Source organism: Pristiophorus japonicus, chromosome 4, assembly GCF_044704955.1.
Source record: "Pristiophorus japonicus isolate sPriJap1 chromosome 4, sPriJap1.hap1, whole genome shotgun sequence".
In the NCBI taxonomy this organism is placed as follows: Eukaryota; Metazoa; Chordata; class Chondrichthyes; family Pristiophoridae; genus Pristiophorus; species Pristiophorus japonicus.
Window position 1 is genome coordinate 293,840,713 of NC_091980.1, and position 19,539 is coordinate 293,860,251.

The 19,539-nt window shown below is 48.1% G+C and overlaps 1 protein-coding gene across 2 annotated transcripts in view; it reads left to right on the forward strand.

Annotated features, from left to right (window-relative positions):
- The window catches only part of LOC139263461 (latent-transforming growth factor beta-binding protein 2-like), an 857,891-nt gene that overhangs the window by 792,948 nt on the left and 45,404 nt on the right, over nt 1-19,539 (forward strand). For both annotated transcript variants that reach the window (XM_070879584.1, XM_070879586.1), the window contains one exon: nt 491-634. In XM_070879584.1, the coding sequence (XP_070735685.1) occupies nt 491-634 (144 nt within the window). The remainder of the gene's footprint in view (nt 1-490; nt 635-19,539) is intronic.

Sequence of the window (19,539 nt, forward strand, 5' to 3'; positions counted from 1 at the left end):
AGGGGTAATGGGATTAATTGGATAGCTCTGGCACAATGGGCCGAATGGCCCCTTTCTGTGTTGTATGATTCTGTAATTGCAAGGCATCGTATGTGATGCATTCACCTGCCCACATCAATTGAGAATGACAGCAGAGGAAGCATGCTGTGCTTGTCATTCAGGAGGCTGAATTCCCACTACAATGGGCATATAATCGCTGATCCCCAAGCATTGCAGTTGCCCCCTGACTCCACACGTTCTGACATGGATGGATTAAGTGGGGGCCATGCAACCCTTTGCAAATGTTATTTTGTTGATTGTTCAAGAGAATATTCATTTCAAATCCTAGTGTTCATTGTTAGAGATGGACCAGCACAAATTACTTTAAAGGCTTGTAAATTAGATCATTTATACCGAGGAGGAATGTAAAATTTGAGGTAAATTAACCAAAAGGGACAGGGAGTAAATATATATATTTTTAATTAAACAATCATTGTATTCTCCCTTGTAGATATTAATGAATGCGAGATGATGAATGGAGTTTGTGGAACAGCGCTCTGTGAAAATTTCGAAGGTTCCTTCTTCTGTGTGTGCATGGATGAGAATGAAGACTTTGACTCGGCAAGAGGCCAGTGCCGCTCTCGTGTAGCAATGGGTAAGTTCAACTGCAATGTGCAGAAATAACCATCAATTTAGCAGTTTTCAGCTTGGAAACCAGTGGATGCATTTCGGGTACGTGATCCATTTTTCTAACAGTACTGTTCTACCTGGTTTGCTTCATTTATGCTGGTACAGTAAAATTAAACGTATTAAAAAAAAATTGTGAAAATTTGTACAGTGGACTAGATTAAACAAGTCTCGCTGCTCGCAGGGCTTGAAGGGAGCACAGATCAGAAAATCATTGCTGCAATGTTCCCCGGGGATCTGTACTGAGGCCACAGCTTTTCACCGTATGTAATCAATGACTTGGATGAAGGAATATGGAGTTGTATGTCCAGGCTTGCAGACGACATTAAGTTAGGAGCAACAATAAGTTGTGTTGATGGGAGAAGGAAATTGCAAAGAGACATAGACGAATTGGGTAAAGCAATGACAGATGGAGTTCAATGTGGGGAAGTGTGAGGTCATCTGCTTTGGATCTGTGAAAAACAAATCGGAATATTTTCTAAATGGTAAGAGACGAAGTGCAATTGTGTGACGCGAGGCAGGATTTCCTGTGCCGGGCGCGGAAGTCCTGCCCCGCGACCTCAATTCGGGTTACCGCCCCCTCAATTCGGGTTACCGCCCCCAAGAGCATATCGCGCTCCACTTGCTCTGTGGGACACGAGCGGGGCAGAAGGAATCAGTGAAGGGCGCACCGCTACGCGATGGGATGCATAGCATTGCCAAGTATACATAGTCATACGCTTCTGACACTGCGGGGGAAAACCGGATACCTACCTGGGCCAGCGGGGAGCCGTGGCATCAGCCTGGCAAACAAGCGGAGCGCCGGGTTGGCCGATCGCGGCACAGACCCCGCAATTCAACATCCAGCAGTAAGTCGGTCAATTTTTTAAATTCTGAAATCGCCACCTCCCCTTTAAATTTCACCCCGCAAGTGGCCTGGTACGCGCCCCCTGAAGTTGCCACTAGCATCACCTGGTGCAGCTTCGGGGGTGCTACTGAATTTTCGCTCCGGGACGAAAACGGGTCGCTGGGCACGGTGATGATGTTGTCATCGCTGGCGGAGTGGGGCACTACCAGTTACCGATACGGCTAACTCGCACGGAATTTTGATGGGAGTCGTTAACGACGCTGCACCCAGATGAAAAGTCATTTCAACCCCATTAGCGCCCCGAATTTCTCCCTCTAAGAGCTGTGGTGGAACAGGCTCGACGGGCTGAATTGCCTGTTCCTATGTTGCGATGGCACCACAGAGATGAGTGAATGCCTGACTACGCATCGTGATGCTGGATGCTTCCACAGAGCCCCTCCAGTCACAGTATGTCGTGCTTCCAGCGGCACTGCGTAAAAGAGAAGCATGTGAACATAATCAACAGTCAGCGTAACCTGATTCCTGGCACCCACCAAGGTACCAGCAAGCATTTCTGCTAGCCCTGGCACATCGAGCTAGCAATGACCAAAGCAAACTGTCTTATGAAGATCTGGGTCAAAGAGCCAGACACCGTGCCTTGCCCATTTGCTGCTATGACACCAGAAATGACCATGGAGCTGACACATCGAGTGCCAGTAACAGTCAGTTAGAAACATAGAAATTTAGCACAGAAGGAGGCCACACGACCCTTTGTCATCAGCCCTAAAGGTTACATATAAACCTATGAACAATGACGGAAAGGCAAAGAGCACCCAGCCCAACCAATCCGCCTCACCAGAACTGCGACACCCCTCGTACTAAAACATGCTACACTCCACCCCAACCGGACCCATGTGATCTCCTGGGAGAGGCAAAAACCAGATAAAAACCCAAGCCAATTTAGGGAGAAAAATCTGGAAAAATTCCTCTCCGACCAATCCAGGCGATCGAAACTAATCCAGGATTTTTGGCCGTATTCTATTCCTTGCAGTACTTACCATTATATCTGCTCCGTCCAACAGGTTGTTGCACTTTAAGTACCCATCCAACCATCTCTTAAAAGTGGTGAGGGTTTCTGCATCCACCACTCTTCCAGGCAGTGAATTCCAGATCCCCACAATCCTCTGCGTAAAGAAGCACCCCGCTCAAATCCCCTCTAAACCTTCCACCAATCATCTTAAAACAATGCCCCCTTGTAATAGACCCCTCCACCAATGGAAATAGACCCTTACCATCCACTATGTCCAGGCCCCTCAATATTTTGTACACCTCAATGAGGTCTCCTCTCAACCTCCTCTGTTCCAATGAGAACAAACCCAGCCTATCTAATCTGTCCTCATAACTAAGATTCTCCATTCCAGGCAGCATCCTCATAAATCTCCTCTGCACCCTCTCTAGTGCAGTCACGTCCTTCCTATAATACGGCGACCAGAATTGAACGCAATACTCCAGCTGTGGCCTAACCAAAGTATTATACAGTTTAAACATAACCTCCCTGCTCTTATACTCTGTGCCTCGGCCAATAAAGGCAAGCATTCCATATGCCTTCTTAACCACCTTATCCACCTAGCCTGCTACTTTCAGGGATCTGTGGACAAGCACTCCAAGGTCCCTTTGTTCATCTACACTATTAAGTGGCCTACCGCTTAAGTGTACACCCTTTGCTTATTAGCCCTCCCAAAGTGCATCACCTCACACTTCTCTGAATTAAATTCCATTTGTCACTGCTGTGCCCATCTGACCAGCAGATTGATATCCTCCTGCGGCCCACGACTTTCCTCTTCATTATCAACCACACAGCCAATTTTAGTGTCGTCTACAAACTTCTTAATCATACTCCCTATATTCAAATCTAAATCGTTGATATATACCACAAAAAGGAAGGGTCCCAGTACTAAGCCCTGTGGAATCCCACTTGAAACATCCTTCCAGTAACAAAAACATCCATCAATCATTACCCTAGCTTCCTACCTCCAAGCCAATTTTGGATCCAACTTGCCACTTTGCCCTGTATTCCATGGGCTTTAACCTTCATGACCAGTCTACCATGTGGGACCTTATCAAAAGCTTTGCTCAAGTCCATATATACTACATCATACGCACTACCCTCATCGACCCTCTTGGCTACCTTCTCAAAAAATTCAATCAGGTTAGTCAGGCACGATCTTCCCTTAACAAATCCGTGCTGACTGTCCCTAATTAATCCTTGCCTTTCCAAATGCAGATATATCCAGTCTTTCAGGATTTTTTCCAATAATTTTCCTACCATTGAGGTTAGGCTGTCAGGCCTGTAATTACTCAGCCTATCCTTTTCTCCCTTCTTAAACAAGGGTACTACATTAGCAGTCCTCCAATCCTCCGGCACCATGCCCAGATGCAAAGAGGACTGTAAAATGATGGTCAAGGCCTCTGCTATTTCCTCTTTTACTTCACTCAACAGCCTGGGATGCATTTCATCCGGGCCTGGGGATTTATCTACTTTCAAAGCTGCTAAACCCCTTAATACTTCTCTCACTATATTTATTTCATCCAGATTATCACATTCCTCCTCGATAGCAGTATCTACATTGCCCCTTTCCTTTGTGAAGCCAGATGAAAAGTATTCATTAAGAACCTTACCAACATCTTCTGCCTCCACACAAAGATTACCTTCATGTTCTCTAATAGGCCTTAACCTTTCTTTAGTTACCCTCTTACTCTTAATATATTTCTAGAACATCTTAGGGTTTTCCTTAATTTTACTGGCTCTCTCTTAGCATTCCTAATATCCTTTTTAATTTTGCCTCTAACTTTCTATATTCCTCTAAAGATTCTATAGTATTTAGCCGTTGATATATGACATATGCTTCCCTTTTTTTCTTAATCCTCCCCTCTAAGTCCCTAGACATCCAGGGGGCTCGAGAATTATTATTCCCATCCTTTTTCTTTAAGTGCACATGTTTGGCCTGACCTTTCTGGATCTCCTCCTTAAATACCTCCCACTGTTCCGACACTGATTTACCCACAAGTAGCTGTTTCTAGCCCACCATGGCCAAATCACTCCTTAACTTAGCAAAATTAGCCAATTTGGAACTTTTATTCCAGGCCTATTCTTGTCCTTATCCATAACCAACTTGAATCTGACTGAATTATGGTCACTGGCACCCAAGTGCTCTCCCACTAATACCCCTTCAACCTGCCCACCTTCATTCCCCAAAACTAAATCCAAGACCCCCCCCTCTCGTGTTGGGCTTTCTACATACTGACTAAAAAAGTTCTTTTCAAGAGTTCCGCACCCTCTGTACCCTTCACACTAAATTTGTCCCAATCAATATTGGACAGTTAAAATCCCCTACTATTACTACCCTATGGTTTTTGGACTTCACAGCAATTTGCCTACATATTTGCTCCTCCCGTTGTTTGGCAGTCTATAATACATGCCCAGCAGTGTGATCGCCCCTTTTTTATTTTTCAATTTGACTCATATGGCCTCATTTGATGATCCCTCCTCATCGCTGTAATATTTTCTTTGATCAGTACCGTAATTCCCCCTCCCCCCCCTTTTTACCTCCCTCTCTATAGTATCTAAAAAGCATGTAGCCAGGAATATTGATCTGCCAAACCGGCCCCTCTTTCAGCCATGTTTCTGTAATGGCTAGAATGTCATACTCCCAAATGTCTACCTGTGCTCTTAGCTCATCTTCCGTTTTCGCTGTACTCCTTGCATTAAAGTATATACCATTCAGCACAGGAAGACCTCCTTGCTTACTACATACTAAACCCTGTTTCCTCTGTCTTACAGATTCACTTTCTAGATTCTTGCTATCCAATTTCAGCTTTACTTCCTTCCCTTTTGAATTTGTTCTCAGATTCCCATCCCCTTGCCAAGCTAGTTTAAACTCTCCCGAAGAGCATTAGCAAAACTCCCCGCGAGAATATTGGTCCCGGACCTGTTGAGGTGCAACCCGTCCGGTTTGTACAGGTCCCATCTCCCCCAGGAGCGGTCCCAATGCCTCAAGAATTTAGTTGTGGCTTAAATCCTGGCTCTACCTCTTTGCAGGCATGCTGCAATGTTGACCTATGGGAGATGTTCCCATGGAGTGGCACAGGGGCCCACCGTCCTCTCAACCACCTCGTGCACCAGTACCTCCACCTCAGTAGCCATCGAATAAGGGATCGTATGCTGGGCAGCTCCACCAGTTGCTTGCAGACTCATGCTCGCTCCTTTCATTTCCTTTTTCCTTCATTTCTGCTAGTCACTTCTCTTCCGCTGGTTCTTCTGCCAGAGGTGCTGTATTTCAGATGAGATGTTTAACTGACACCTCTGACAGTGCAGCCCTCCCTTATACAAAATAAATCATGCCACAGCCAACGGCTGTGCTCGCTAGAAATAATAAAAAGTTATTAAATACACGCCATTAAATACAACATTGCTTATCTTTGAAATGGTGCTTAAAGCACTAAAACCCATGGCATTAGGCGTCAGTTAACCTGAATAACTTTGGAACCTATAAGTAATTGCAATTGCAAATAGAATGATTAAAATAAATGCATTGTTTGAAATACCGTGCCTGGTAACACAACCTAAAGCTCTCTATAAATCTGAATAAAATCCCCCTAAGTGGTGTAAATCTATATGCAGTTTTTTGTGCACTTCAGGAAGTTGAGAATCCCAGCCCATTTTCCATTCATTTGGATGGTAAATCATGGGCTGGAAATGCACAAGTTCCCAATATGTGTTCCTGGCATGTGACGGGAGTACCAAAGCGGAAATCTTTCCCTCTAGTGTCTATATAAGCATTTATTGAAAAAACAGTAATGACGTAGAAAGTTTCAATGACATAAGAACAAATAACCAAAGTATAAAAAGTGGCTTTACTTTATTGTATTTATTTTAAACAGTTAAATCAATTCTTTGTACGGAGTGACTCCTACCAACGAACCGGAAGCTGCACAGAAGCATTCACAAATTTTAAAAATAACGTTCACCACAACAGATGGAGGATCTGAGAAATGCTCCAGCTTCCCGTCATTTTTCCTCACAGCCCGATCTCTCCCAGCATTTTTCCTCACAGCCCGATCTCTCCCAGCATTTTTCCTCACAGCCCGATCTCTCCCAGCATTTTTCCTCACAGCCCAATCTCTCCCAGCATTTTTCCTCACAGCCCGATCTCTCCCAGCATTTTTCCTCACAGCCCGATCTCTCTCCCGGCATTTTTAAAATGTTTTTTAACGAACCCGCTGCCCTGATGAACCGACAGCGGGCATGTGCAGTCCACTTCCGATTCGTTGGCAGCAATCGCGTCCTTTATTTCTTAACTGAAAAATCTAGGTGAAGGGCAGAGGCCCATATTTCAAGACAGTACTAAGGTTGAAAAGAATAAAGAAGGAAATGAGGTTAAATCAGGAAGTATTGATTAGGGAGCACCAAGCTTGGGGTTAAAAACCCGAAGTAGGAAGGAAAGAGTGAAGGAGGTAAGAAGTTTCACAGGAGAAGATGTTAACCCTATCCACCCGGGCGGGGTCAACAGTTAAAATCGACCGAGTAACTTAACCGCCAATGTTCCACCTGATTCCCATGATCTTCAGTTTTAACTTGCTCTGAACAGACAGTGAAGATTAGCGGGATTCTTTTCTAAATGTACAGATCAGGGTCCGAAGTGTTTGCGCCACAACTTTTCTTTGATTCGTTCCTGGGATGTGGACGTTGCTGGCAAGGCCAGCATTAATTGCCCATCCCTATTTGCCCTTGAGAGGGTGGTGATGATGAGCCGCCTTCTTGAACTGCAATTAAAAACCAACCATAGTCACATCTAGGCCAGACTGAGTAAGGACGGCAGATTTCCTTCCCTAAAAGGACATTAGTGAACCCAATGGGTTTTTTGACAATCCGGGTAGTTTCATGGCCAAATTTATTTAATGAAGCTGCCGTAGGATTTGAACTCGTGTCTCTGGATCATTAGCCCAGGCCTCTGGATTACTAATTAACCACTATGCTACCGTACTCCATGACTGCAACATTAGCCCCGATTTTAACCCCACACGGGATGAGAATGGGAAATATGGGAGATTAAAATCGCGGCCCACAAGAGAACCGAGAAGGTGTGTAAATTAATGTTTTAATTGTTTGCTTGTGGGTCAGGAGGCACTTCCCCTGCCCCATGCTCCTCCACCTTATGACTCAACTTCCTGCGTGTGAATCTTCTTTCGGTGACAAGCAGCCGCCCGAAATTCCCCACCCACCCACCGCCCAGCTGCACTTTCCACCCGCGTCAGCTGGACAGCTGGACAGCTGACCGGTGGCTTGCAGTTTGGGCTCGGAAGTTAAAATCACTCTGGCCTCACGCTGTCAGACTCATTCGGCAATTGGCCTATCCACTACCTGCCCAAATCCTGCACCCAGTTAACATTCCCTCTGCAGTTTTGAGGTCTTAAATGAGGCAAGGAGCCTCCAAAGGTTATGCCCCCTTGTTCTTGATTTCCCCACCAGAGGAAGTAGTTTCTCCGCATCTACCCTATCAAATCCATTTAAAGTTTTAAACACGTCAGCCCTCAATCTCTTGCACGCATATCGAGGGATAGGGAGCAAAGGCGGGAAAATGGAGTCACAGTGCAGGTCAGCCAATGATGGGTTGAATCTATCTTGATGCTCTCTCTGTTGGGCCACGGGACCTGCGCTATGTGCATAACTGCCCCAGTCAAAGAGAGTGGAGGGCTGAGGAATTGCGGGGTCAGAAGCAATCAGAAGGCACCAGACTGGTGCGAATAATAAAGCTTGCCCTACCTGACCACCACTGCCTTTAAATATCACTCCCCAAGCGGCCAGCCGAGGTGACAACGCCTCCTGCAGCTGCCGTTGTTGACACCCAACGATGCCAAAAATCTATACAAGTGAGTTCTGAAGTCTGGGTGACCAAACAATTTTTGCTTTCCACATCAACATTCAAGAAATGGTTCCAATACACTTGAACTACAACTCTTACCAACATCTCTTCCCATTGTGCCTGCTACCTTACTTGCTCTAGCTCCTAATCTACTTTTTTATTAATTCACGCCGGAAGGCCAGCATTTATTGTCCGTCCCTAATTGCCCTTGAGAAGGTGGTGGCGAGCTAGGCCATTTCAGAGGGCAGTTAAGAGTCAACCACATTGCTGTGGGTCTGGAGTCACATATCGGCCAGACCAGGTAAGGACGGCAGATTTCCTTCCCTAAAGGATTTGAACTCATGTCTCTGGATATTTAGTCCAGGACTCTGGATTATTAATTCAGTAACATAATCACTATGGTACCGCTCCCTTCTACGAGGTGCTCCCTGACTGATGTGAGGTTGAGAGCGATCAAGCTTCTCCAAAAGCCGAGCAGGTGAGCAGCCACATCACGTGGGTAGGCAGAAGTCTCAAACTCTCGCAAACCTGCTAAGAGATGGAGAATCCAGCCCAAGGTTTGCATCAATTCACTGAGGGGCATGGAGGAGATCAAAATCTAGGGATTTAAGCACTGCACTAGGATGGGAGATTATGCGGGCAATTTTCGATGGCTCATTCAGCCGCTAAAGAGCCACCGTGATGGCCAAGAAGGGGTCTTGAGCGGAAGTGTCAGTTTACATAAGAACATAAGAAATAGGAACAGGACTAAGCCATGCGGCCCCTCGAGCCTGCTCCACCATTCATTAAGATCATGGCTGATCACTCAGCTCCACCTCCCTGTCCGCTCCCCATAACCCCTTATCCCCTTATCGTTTAAGAAACCGTCTATTTCTGTCTTAAATTTATTCAATGTCCCAGTTTCCACACACCTCTGAGGCAGCGAATTCCACAGATTTACAACCCTCTGAGAGAAGAAATTTCTCCTCATCTCTGTTTTAAATGGGCGGCCCCTTATCCGAAGATCATTCCCTCTAGTTCGAGCCTCCCCCATCAGTGGAAACATCCTCTCTGCATCCACCCTGTCAAACCCCCTCATAATCTTATATGTCTCAATAAGATCACCTCTCATTCTGAATTCCAATGAGTAGAGGCCCAACCTACTCAACCTTTCCTCATAAGTCAACCCCCTCATCCCCAGAATCAACCGAGTGAACCTTCTCTGAACTGCCTCCAAAGCAAGTATCCTTTCGTAAATATGGAAACCAAAACTGCACGCAGAATTCCAGGTGCGGCCTCACTAATACCTTATATAGCTGTGGCAAAATTTCCCTGCTTTTATACTCCATCCCCTTTGCAATAAAGGCCATTGACCTTCCTGATCACTAGCTGTGCCTACATACTATCCTTTTATGTTTCATGCACAAGTATCCCCAGGTCCCGCTGTACTGCAGCACTTTGCAATCTTTCTCCATTTAACTAATAACTTGCTCTTTGATTTTTTTTCTGCCAAAGTGCATGACCTCACACTTTCCAACATTATACTCCATCTGCCTGTGTTTAGCACATGATGCCATCTTGGTAAAGGAGTTGAAGCATGCACAAGGAGCGGCTGCCCCGAGGATCATTAAGCAGCAGATTGACACTTAAAATGCCTGCTAGCGCTCGGCATTACAGTGGCTAGCGCTTGACCCAACACCCTCTCCTAACAGCGGCCAGCTGCTTGGAAGCAAACTAATCTTTACTGAGGATTTTGAGCGCTATTTAAAGGTAGATCACATTTTACTGTTCAATTGCTGCTGGAGATTTGAAGAGGACTTTTGAAACATGTCAGAAGGCCTTCTGGGACACCTTGTCAAGACCACCAACACTCTTAACATTTATTCTGGAAATTTTCTGAGAACTTCACCAAAAAAGAATGAGTGTTGCACCACTCAACCTTATCGGACATCTTATAGGAGTCCCCAGGAGAAAGGGAGAGCTTGGTCATTGGCATCTTGCTCGAGGTCCCCCTTGGTCTGCAGGAAGAATGGGTGGAGGACAGAAGGGCAGGCAGAGCAGCATCAGCGGTTGCAGGACAGAGCGACAGAAGAACAAGGTGTACTCCCCACCCCTCCCCTTCCCACAACCTCCCCTGCTGGTACAGGATATCTCTCCTCCTCTGGACCTCCTCCACCAGGACCTCCAGTGCCGTGTCGATGAACCTGTGCATTCTCTCACTCGTTCCCTGAGTTATCCTGAAACCTGGATGTGTGTCAGCCAGCACACTCCACACCTTCAGTGGAACTGGGTGCATGGAGCCCACATGCACTGCTCCACAAAAATTGCATCTAATCAGCACTTGCTAAACCTGCAAGTAGAATGATAAGGGGCGAAATTGCCCTTTTTTATAGCCCCATTAACGCCTTGGGGGGGGGGGGGGATGAATGGGGTGCAATGAGGTCATCGCCCGTGAGGAGGGGTCGACAGGTTTGGGGGGGCAGTGAGCGGCCCCCAAAGGGACTGCAAAGCGCGGAGCGGCCCTCCCCTTTAATTGAAGGGGAGGGGTGTTCTGCCACGTAAGCGCAACGTGGAGAAGCCGTGTAGCGCTGACGTTGCCGGCGGGGCATTGGGCTCCGGAGCGCGGCGCTGGATGCAGCGCTGTCCTACCGCCCCGGGAGCGCCCCTAAACAGACACGGAGCGCCTCCGATAGCGCTCCACCTCCATTGAGGGGCTGAATTCCACACCGTGGGCGGAACTTCCGGGCCGGGTGATAAGTGTCCTAGCCTCAAAGGTTACTGCCTCCCATGGAATTATAGAATGGTTATAGCCCGTTGAGCTCATGCCAACGCTCTTTAAGAGCACTTCAGCTAGTCCCACTCCACCGCCCTTTTCCCATAGCCCTGCAAATTTGTTTTTCCTTCAGGTGCTTATCCAATTTCCTTTTGAAAACCACAATTGAATCTGCCTGCACCACCCTGCATTCCAGATCCCAACCACTCGCTGTGTAAAACAAGTTTTTTCTCATGTTGCCTTTGGTTCTTCTGCCAATCACTTTAAATCTGTGTCCTCTGGCTCTCGACCCTTCTACCAATAGGAACAGTTTCTCTCTATCTACTCTGTCCATACCCTTAATTATTTTGAACACGCCTATCAAATCTCCTCTGTCAGGTGTCTGTTTTAGCACCTCCAGGCAAGTTCATATTGTGGTAATCAGCAATTAGGACCAAAATTGCATGCTAAAAGCAGACTTTCAAACAGGAGTATCTTATTAGCACAGCACCCATTTAGCGCCTGTTTCACCCTTTCACTAAAATAACCCCCTGTGAATACTGAGGCCCGGCAGGTTGAAGGAAGTGGATGAACGTAGAATGGAATCATCAGCACGGGAATGTAGTAGGCAATAAGTGGAAGGGATAGGAACAGTGGTGGCAGGATGAGCTGCAGCACAAGTCAGTCATTTGAGAGGAAACTCGGAGAAGACCAATGAGCCAGAAGAGGGCAGTGTTTTCTTCAGGAGAATTAGCAACTTTGCATCAGGACAGAAGAGGACTGGAAAAGAGGAATAACAGAAGTTAAAAGACCAGAGCGAATCACTATTCAAGGGGTGGACATATGGCAGTTAATGTTTCTTTTGTACAGCTGTGGCTCAGTGGGTAGCACCCTCACCTCTGAGGCAGAAGCTTCTGGGTTCAAGTCCCACTCTAAAAGCACGAGAATCTAGGCTGAGGGAGTGCTGCACTGTCGGAAGTGCTTCTTTCGGATGAGACTTTAAACCGAGGTCCCGTCTGATCTCTCAGGTGGATGTAAAAGGTCCCGCAGCCCTATTTTGAAGAAGAGCAGGGGAGTTATCCCTGATGTCCTGGGCCAATAGTTATCCCTCAATCAACATAACAATAACAGTTTATCTGTTCATTATCACGTTGCTGTTTGGGGGAGCTTGCTATGCGCAAATTGACTCCCGCATTTCCAACATTACAACAGTGACTACACTCCAAAAGTACTTCATTGGCCGTAAAGAGGTAGGTTTTAAGGAGCGTCTTAAAGGAGGAAAAAGAGGCAGAGAGGTTTAGTGAAGCAGTTCCAGAGCTTGGGGCCTAGGCAACAGAAGGCACGGCCATCAATGGTTGAGCGATTATAATCAGGGATGCTCAAGTGGGAAGAATTAGCGGAACACAGATATCTTTTGGGGTGGGGGGGGTGCGTTGTGGGGCTGGAAGAGATTACAGAGATAGGGAGGGGCGAGGCTATAGAGGGATTTGAAAACAAGGATGAGAATTTTGAAACCGAGGCGTTGCTTAACCGGGAGCCAATGTAGCACAGGGTGATGGGTGAGCGGGACTTGGTGCGAGTTAGGACACGAGCGGCAGAGTTTTGGATGACCTCAGGTTTACGTAGAGTAAAACGTGGGAGGCCAGCCAGGAGTGCGTTGCAATAGTCAAGTCTAGAGGTAACTAAGGCACAGATGAGGGTGGAGAAAGAGATCGCAAAGCAGAAGGGTTTAGGAAGAGAGTTCCAGGGAACAGGGACGTGTGGGGGCTGGAAGCTCTGCCATCCAATTTGGAGTAGAGGAATGGCCAGCCCACACAGAAGGCCAGTGTTGGAAAAGCAGATGGTTGAGCTTGAGGGGCTAGCAAGGAGAATGTGGATGAAGCCTTGAGGTGACGAGCCAGGAATGAGGTAAAGATATAGGTGCGTGTGGAATTGGGAGTAGGCAGCGAGTAGGCTATCAGCCAGCATGCTGGCAGCTGGTGGAGCCACGGATTGTAGCGGAGAAGTAAAGTTGGGGGTCATCAACACATATGGAGGATATCCCTGAGTTTACAGATAATGTCACTGAGCTGCAGCATACAGCTGAGTTAAAGGAAGGGCCACCCCTAGCTCCAATGAGGGGAGGGTAAGCTGTTTCCCACAAACTCAGGTGATACATAGGACCTAAGATGAGCAGCCGGAGCAGAATGAACATAAGCACAGATGCCTCCTTTGGATCTGAAGTTGGAAGATCCCAGCAAGTGCAGTGTTTGTAAACTATTTACTTACAAAGGGCAATTCTGCCGCCTACTGGCTTATTGTGGTATTGCTTAATATAGGCAGAAAACAAATTTAACCCATAAAGACAAAACCACTGCTTATATTTTTATTATTTTTGTAAATATTTATGTTGATCAAAGTCAGTGATGTAAATGCTGAATAAGGAATGGTTCTTCCACATAGCGCAGACCAGGTACGTGGTAAAGTTCAATCTACTCGGCCCAACTAGAAATTGGCCTAGAAATTGCTGCATACAGTATCGACGTACAAACGCATGAGATGTTGCTGTGGTATTTCTTTGCTACTTTAACAGAAGTGTTACCCGTTTTAAAATAAATGGATTAGTGCCTCCATTAATGTAACTGGAGAATTTTGGCTATGAGGAAAGATTGGAGATGCTGGGTCTGTTTTCTTTGGAACAGAGGAGACTGAGGGGAGACCTGATTGAGGTGTATAAAATGATGAGGGGCCTAGATAGAGTGGATAGGAAGGACCTGTTTCCCTTGGCAGAGCGGTCAACAACCAGGGGGCATAGATTTAAAGTAATTGGGGGGAGGTTTAGAGGAGATAGGAGGGGAAATTTCTTCACATAAGATTATGAGGGGGCTTGACAAGATGGATGCAGAGAGGATGTTTCCACTGATGGGGGGAGACTAGAATGAGAGGGCATGATATTAGAATAAGGGGCCGACCATTTAAAACTGAGATGAGGAGAAATTTCTTCTCTCCGAGGATTGTAAAGCTGTGGAATTTGTTGCTTCAGAGAGCTGTGGAAGCTGGGACATTGAATAAATTTAAGACAGAAATAGACAGTTTCTTAAATGATAAGGGGATAAGGGGTTATGGGGAGCGGACAGGGAGGTGGAGCTGAGTGATCAGCCATGATCTTATTGAACGGCGGAGCAGGCTCGAGGAGCCATATGGCCTACTCCTGTTCCTATTTCTTATGTTCTTATGCTCTTATGTAGAAGATTGATGAACATATAAATTTAGGCTGACACTCCCACCCAGCGCAGAGCTGAGGGAGTACTGAACTGTCAGATGAGACATTAAACTGAGGCCCCGTCTGCTCTCTCGGGTGGACGTAAACGATTCCATGGCAGTATTTCGAAGAAGAGTAGGAGCGATTTCTCCGGTGTCCTGGCCAATATTTATCCCCCAATTAACATCATTAAAACAGATTATCTGGTCATTATCACATTGCTGTTTGTGGGAGCTTGCTATGTGCAAATTGGCTGCTGCATTTCCCACATTATAGCAGTGACTACACTACAAAAGCACTTCATGTAAAATGCTTAGAGACATCCATTGGTCGTGAAAGGCGCTATAGAAATGTAAGTCTTCTTTCTCTATCTTTCTTTATCCCATCAGGCCGAAGTCTGGGAAGAGAAAGAGCAGTGTGCTTACTCACTGCACAAGCAAATCTAGATATCATCATCATAGGCAGTCCCTTGGAATCGAGGAAGACTTGCTTCCACTCCTGAAGTGAGTTCTTTGGTGGCTTAACAGTCCAATATGAGAGCCACAGACTCTGTCACAGGTGGGACAGATAGTCGTTGAGGGAAGGGGTGGGTAGGACTGGTTTACCGCACGCTCTTTCCGCTGCCTGCGCTTGATTTCTGCATGCTCTCGGCGTTGAGACTCGAGGTGCTCAGCGCCCTCCCGGATGCACTTCCTCCACTTAGGCTGGTCTTGGGCCAGGGACTCCCAGGTGTCAGTGGGGATGTTGCACTTTATCAGGGAGGCTTTGAGGGTGTCCTTGTAGTGTTTCCGCTGCCCACCTTTGGCTCGTTTGCCATGAAGGAGTTCCGCGTAGAGCACTTGCTTTGGGAGTCTCGTGTCTGGCATGTGGACTATGTGACCTGCCCAGTGGAGCTGATCGAGTGTGGTCAGTGCTTCAATGCTGGGGATGTTAGCCTGAGTGAGGATGCTGGAGAGCCTGTCCTCCCAGGGGATTTGTAGGATCTTGCGGAGACATCTTTGGTGATATTTCTCTTGAGGTGTCTACTGTACATGGTCCATGTTTCTGAGCCATACAGAAGGGCAGGTATTACTACAGCCCTGTTGACCATGAGCTTGGTGGCAGTTTAGAGGGTCTGGTCTTCAAACACTCTTTTCCTCAGGCGACACTGGCGCACTGGAGGCTCTTGTTGATAGGAGGCTCCCGAGATATGGGAAGTGGTCCACGGTGTCCAGGGCCGCGCCGTGGATCTTGATGACTGGGGGTCAGTGCTATGTGGAGGACCTTTGTCTTATGGATGTTTAGCGTAAGACCCATGCTTTCGTACGCCTCAGTAAATACATCTGGAGTGCGGCCTCTGTATGTGCAGGCGTCGTCCGCGTACTGTAGCTCGACGACAGAGTTGGGGTGGTCTTGGATCTGACCTGGAGACGGCACATGTTGAACAGGTTCCCGCTGGTTCTGTAGTTTAGCTCCACTCCAACGGGGAGCTTGTTGACTGTGAGGTGGAGCATGGCAGCAAGAAAGATTGAGACGAGAGTTGGGGCGATGACGGAACCCTGTTTGACCCCGGTCCGGACTTGAATTGGGTCTGTGATGGATCCGTTGGTAAGGATCACGGCCTGCATGTCGTCGTGGAGGAGGCGGAGAATGATGACGAACTTTTGGCGGCATCCGAAACGGAAGAGGACACTCCATAGACCCTCGCGGTTGACAGTGTCAAAGGCCTTTGTAAGGTCAAAGAGGGCCAAGTATAAGGGCTGGCGCTGTTCTCTGCATTTTTCCTGTAGCTGTCACGCTGCAAAAATCATGTCCGCTATGCCCCGTAGGGGACGAAATTCGCACTGTGTCTCCGGGAGGAGCTCCTCGGCCATGGGGAGAAAACAGTTGAGGAGGACTCTAGTGACAACTTTCCCAGTGGCTGATAGCAGGGAGATTCCCCTGTAGTTGCCACAGTCAGACTTGTCCCCTTTTTTAAACATGGTCACGATTACTGCATCTCTGAGATCCCCCGGCATGCTCTCCTCCCCCCAGATGATAGAGAGGAGGTCGTGTATTCGTCCCAGCAGTTCCTCTCCGCCATACTTCAATGCCTCGGCAGGGATTCCGTCCGCTCCCGTAGCTTTGTTTTTGAGCTGTCTTATGGCTTTATCGTGCAGTGTTGGGGTCTCACTGAGGGGGTGGCGAGTAGCATGCTGCGGGATGGAGTCGAGAACACTCGAGTCAAAGGCAGAGTTTTGATTGAGGAGATCTTCGACGTGCTCCTTCCAGTGGGCCCTGACTGCCACGGTGTCCTTGGTGAGGGTTTCCCCGTTCTTGGCCAGCAGTGGGGTGGGGCCTTGGGAGTTTGGCCCGTAGGTGGCCTTGACTGCGATGAAGAATCCTCGCACATCATGGCTGTCGGCCAGCTGCTGTATCTCCTGTGCTTTCTTCATCCACCACCTGTTCTTTAGGTCCCAGGTTTTTTGTTGCACCTCAGCCTTGAACCGTCTGTAATGCTGCTTTGCTGTTCCCGCATTGGGTTGTTGTTTAAGGCTCAGAAACGCCCTGCGCTTGTGATCTATTAGCTCTTGGATCTCCTGATCATTCTCATCAAACCAGTCCTGGTGCTATCTGGTTGAGTAACCGAGTGCCTCTTTGCAGGCACGCCAGGTTAGCTGTGAGGCGCTGGCTGTATAGGGCTCTCTTAGTTGGGTCCTTAAGTGCCCCAGCATTCTCTTTTTTGCGGCACTGCTTCTGCTGCCCTCTCCGCGTTGTGGCTGTGTTAACGTTGATGATGGATCGGATTAGGCAGTGGTCCATCTAGCAGTCGTCGGCTCCTGTCATGGCGCGGGTGATGCGCACATCCTTGCGATCCCTGGCTCCTACGATGACATAGTCAAGCAGGTGCCAGTGCTTGGAGCGAGGATGTTGCCACGATGCCTTGTATTTGTCCCTCTAGCAGAACAAGGTGTTGGTGATGACAAGTTCGTGCTCGAGACATTTTGTCAGGAGTAGGGTACCACTGGAGTTGGCTTTCCCTACCCCCTCTCTGCCAATCACGCCCCCCCCCACCCCCCCCCGAGGTCTGTATCCTTGCCAGCACTGGCATTGAAGTCACTGAGGAGGATCAGTTTGTCGCCCGCGGGGACGCAGGCCAGGATTTTTCAAGGTTGCCGTAAAAACCTTCTTTGGCCTCATCTGTTGCATCAAGTGTCGGGGCGTACGCACTGATGACTGTGGCGCACTGGTTCCGGGATAGGGTGAGTTGAAGAGTCATGAGGCGTTCATTAGTCTCGCAGGGGGAGTCTTTGAGGCGGTCGACCAGCTCGTTTTTGACAGCGAAGCCGACTCCGTGGAGGCGGCGTTCTTCTTCTGGTTTCCCTTTCCAGAAGAAGGTGTAACCTCCACCTTGTTCCTTGAGCTGGTCTTCCCCTGCCCGCCGGGTCTCGCTTAGGGCGGCGATGTCAATATCGAAGCGTCTAAGTTCCCGGGCAACTATGGTGGTTGCGGCGTTCCGCCCTGTCGCTGTTGGGGTTGTCCTGACGTTCCAGGTCCCGAACTTCATGTTAACGGAGTGGAAGATGCCTGTGCGTGAGTTCTTTTAACGTGGGGTGGTTGTTGCACACCGGCCACCACACGGGCTCAGCTGAGCGAGGTCTTGATCCAGTGGCAAGGGGGGCCAAGATGACTGGAGACCAGGCACTGCTATATGGGCCTAGTTGCCTGCGGTGAGATGTTGGCCGCAGGCTCGGCGCTGGGTAGCGCCCTTGGTGGTCGGTGGTCCGAGGCCTGATTGGGGGCAGGCATTGGGAGGGTCAGTGGCCCACTGAGGTTCAGAGTGGGAGGGCAGGGGGTCACAGCTGTTATATATGTGGACTTTTATTTACTCTGTACAGCCACCAGAGGGCTCATCCCCCGGAGTTCCAAGGGATCCCATAATCCCTTGGGAGCACAGGTACTTAAGAAGGCTGCAGAGGTTGGAGAGGCACTCTGGAGACCTGCAATACAAGACTAAGGTCACACTTTACTTTGAGCTCACAGTGTTCAGCCTGACTCTTTCTCCATACACCACGTATTGGAGGTGGAGAAGAGGCCAGGCCGCCGGTCAGGAAGGAGCGCTCCAGTCGTCACTGAGGGAGGAGGGGAGGCCAGTCGCCGATGTGGGAGAGGGGGACCCGGTCTTCGTTGAGGAGGTGGTCGTCTGTCGCAGAAGGTATTCCGATCATCACTGGAGCGGGGGTGGAGGCCCGGTGTCCAGGCCGAGGGCGCCGCCTCCGGGGAACGTCGGAGGTCTGCGATGGGAGGCCCTCGGTGGGCCCAGATGGCCCGGACTCGCGGGACGTCGGAGGTCAATAATTATTCATTTATTCCAGGACTGCTACACATTGAGAATTGCTAAGGTTTTTTAACATAGAAACATAGAAAATAGGTGCAGGAGTAGGCCATTCGGCCCTTCTAGCCTGCACCGCCATTCAATGAGTTCATGGCTGAACATTCAACTTCAGTACCCCATTCCTGCTTTCTCGCCATACCCCTTGATCCCCCTAGCAGTAAGGACCTCATCTAACTCCTTTTTGAATATATTTAGTGACTGAACTGTTCTCTCTTGCTGATGTGTACATAAGAACAGGAGCAGGAGAAGGTCATTTGACCCTTCGAGCCTGCTCCGCCATTCAACAAGATTATGGCTGATCGTCTACCTCAACTCCACTTTCCTGCATTGTCCCCATATCTCTTGATACCCTTAACAGCCCAAAAATCTATTGATCTCTGCCTTGAATATACTCAACGACTGAGCATCCACAGAGTTCCAGGGTACAGAATTCCAAAGATTCATCACCCTCTGAGTGAAGAAATTTCTCCTCATCTCAGTCCTAAATGGCCGACCCCTTATTCTGAAACTGACTCCCCAGCCAGGGGAAACATCCTCCCAGTATCTACTTTATAAAGCCCTGTAAGAATTTTGTATGTTTCAATGGGATCACCTCTCATTCTTCTAAACTCTAGAGAATATAGGTCTAGTCTAATCAATTTCTCCTCTTAGGACAATCCCCCTCATCCCAGGAATCAGTTTGGTGAACCTTCGTTACACACTCTCTATGGCAAGTATATCCTTCCTTAGGTAAGGAGACCAAAAGTGTACACAATACTCCAGGTTTGGCCTCACCAGGGCCCTATATAATTGCAGTAA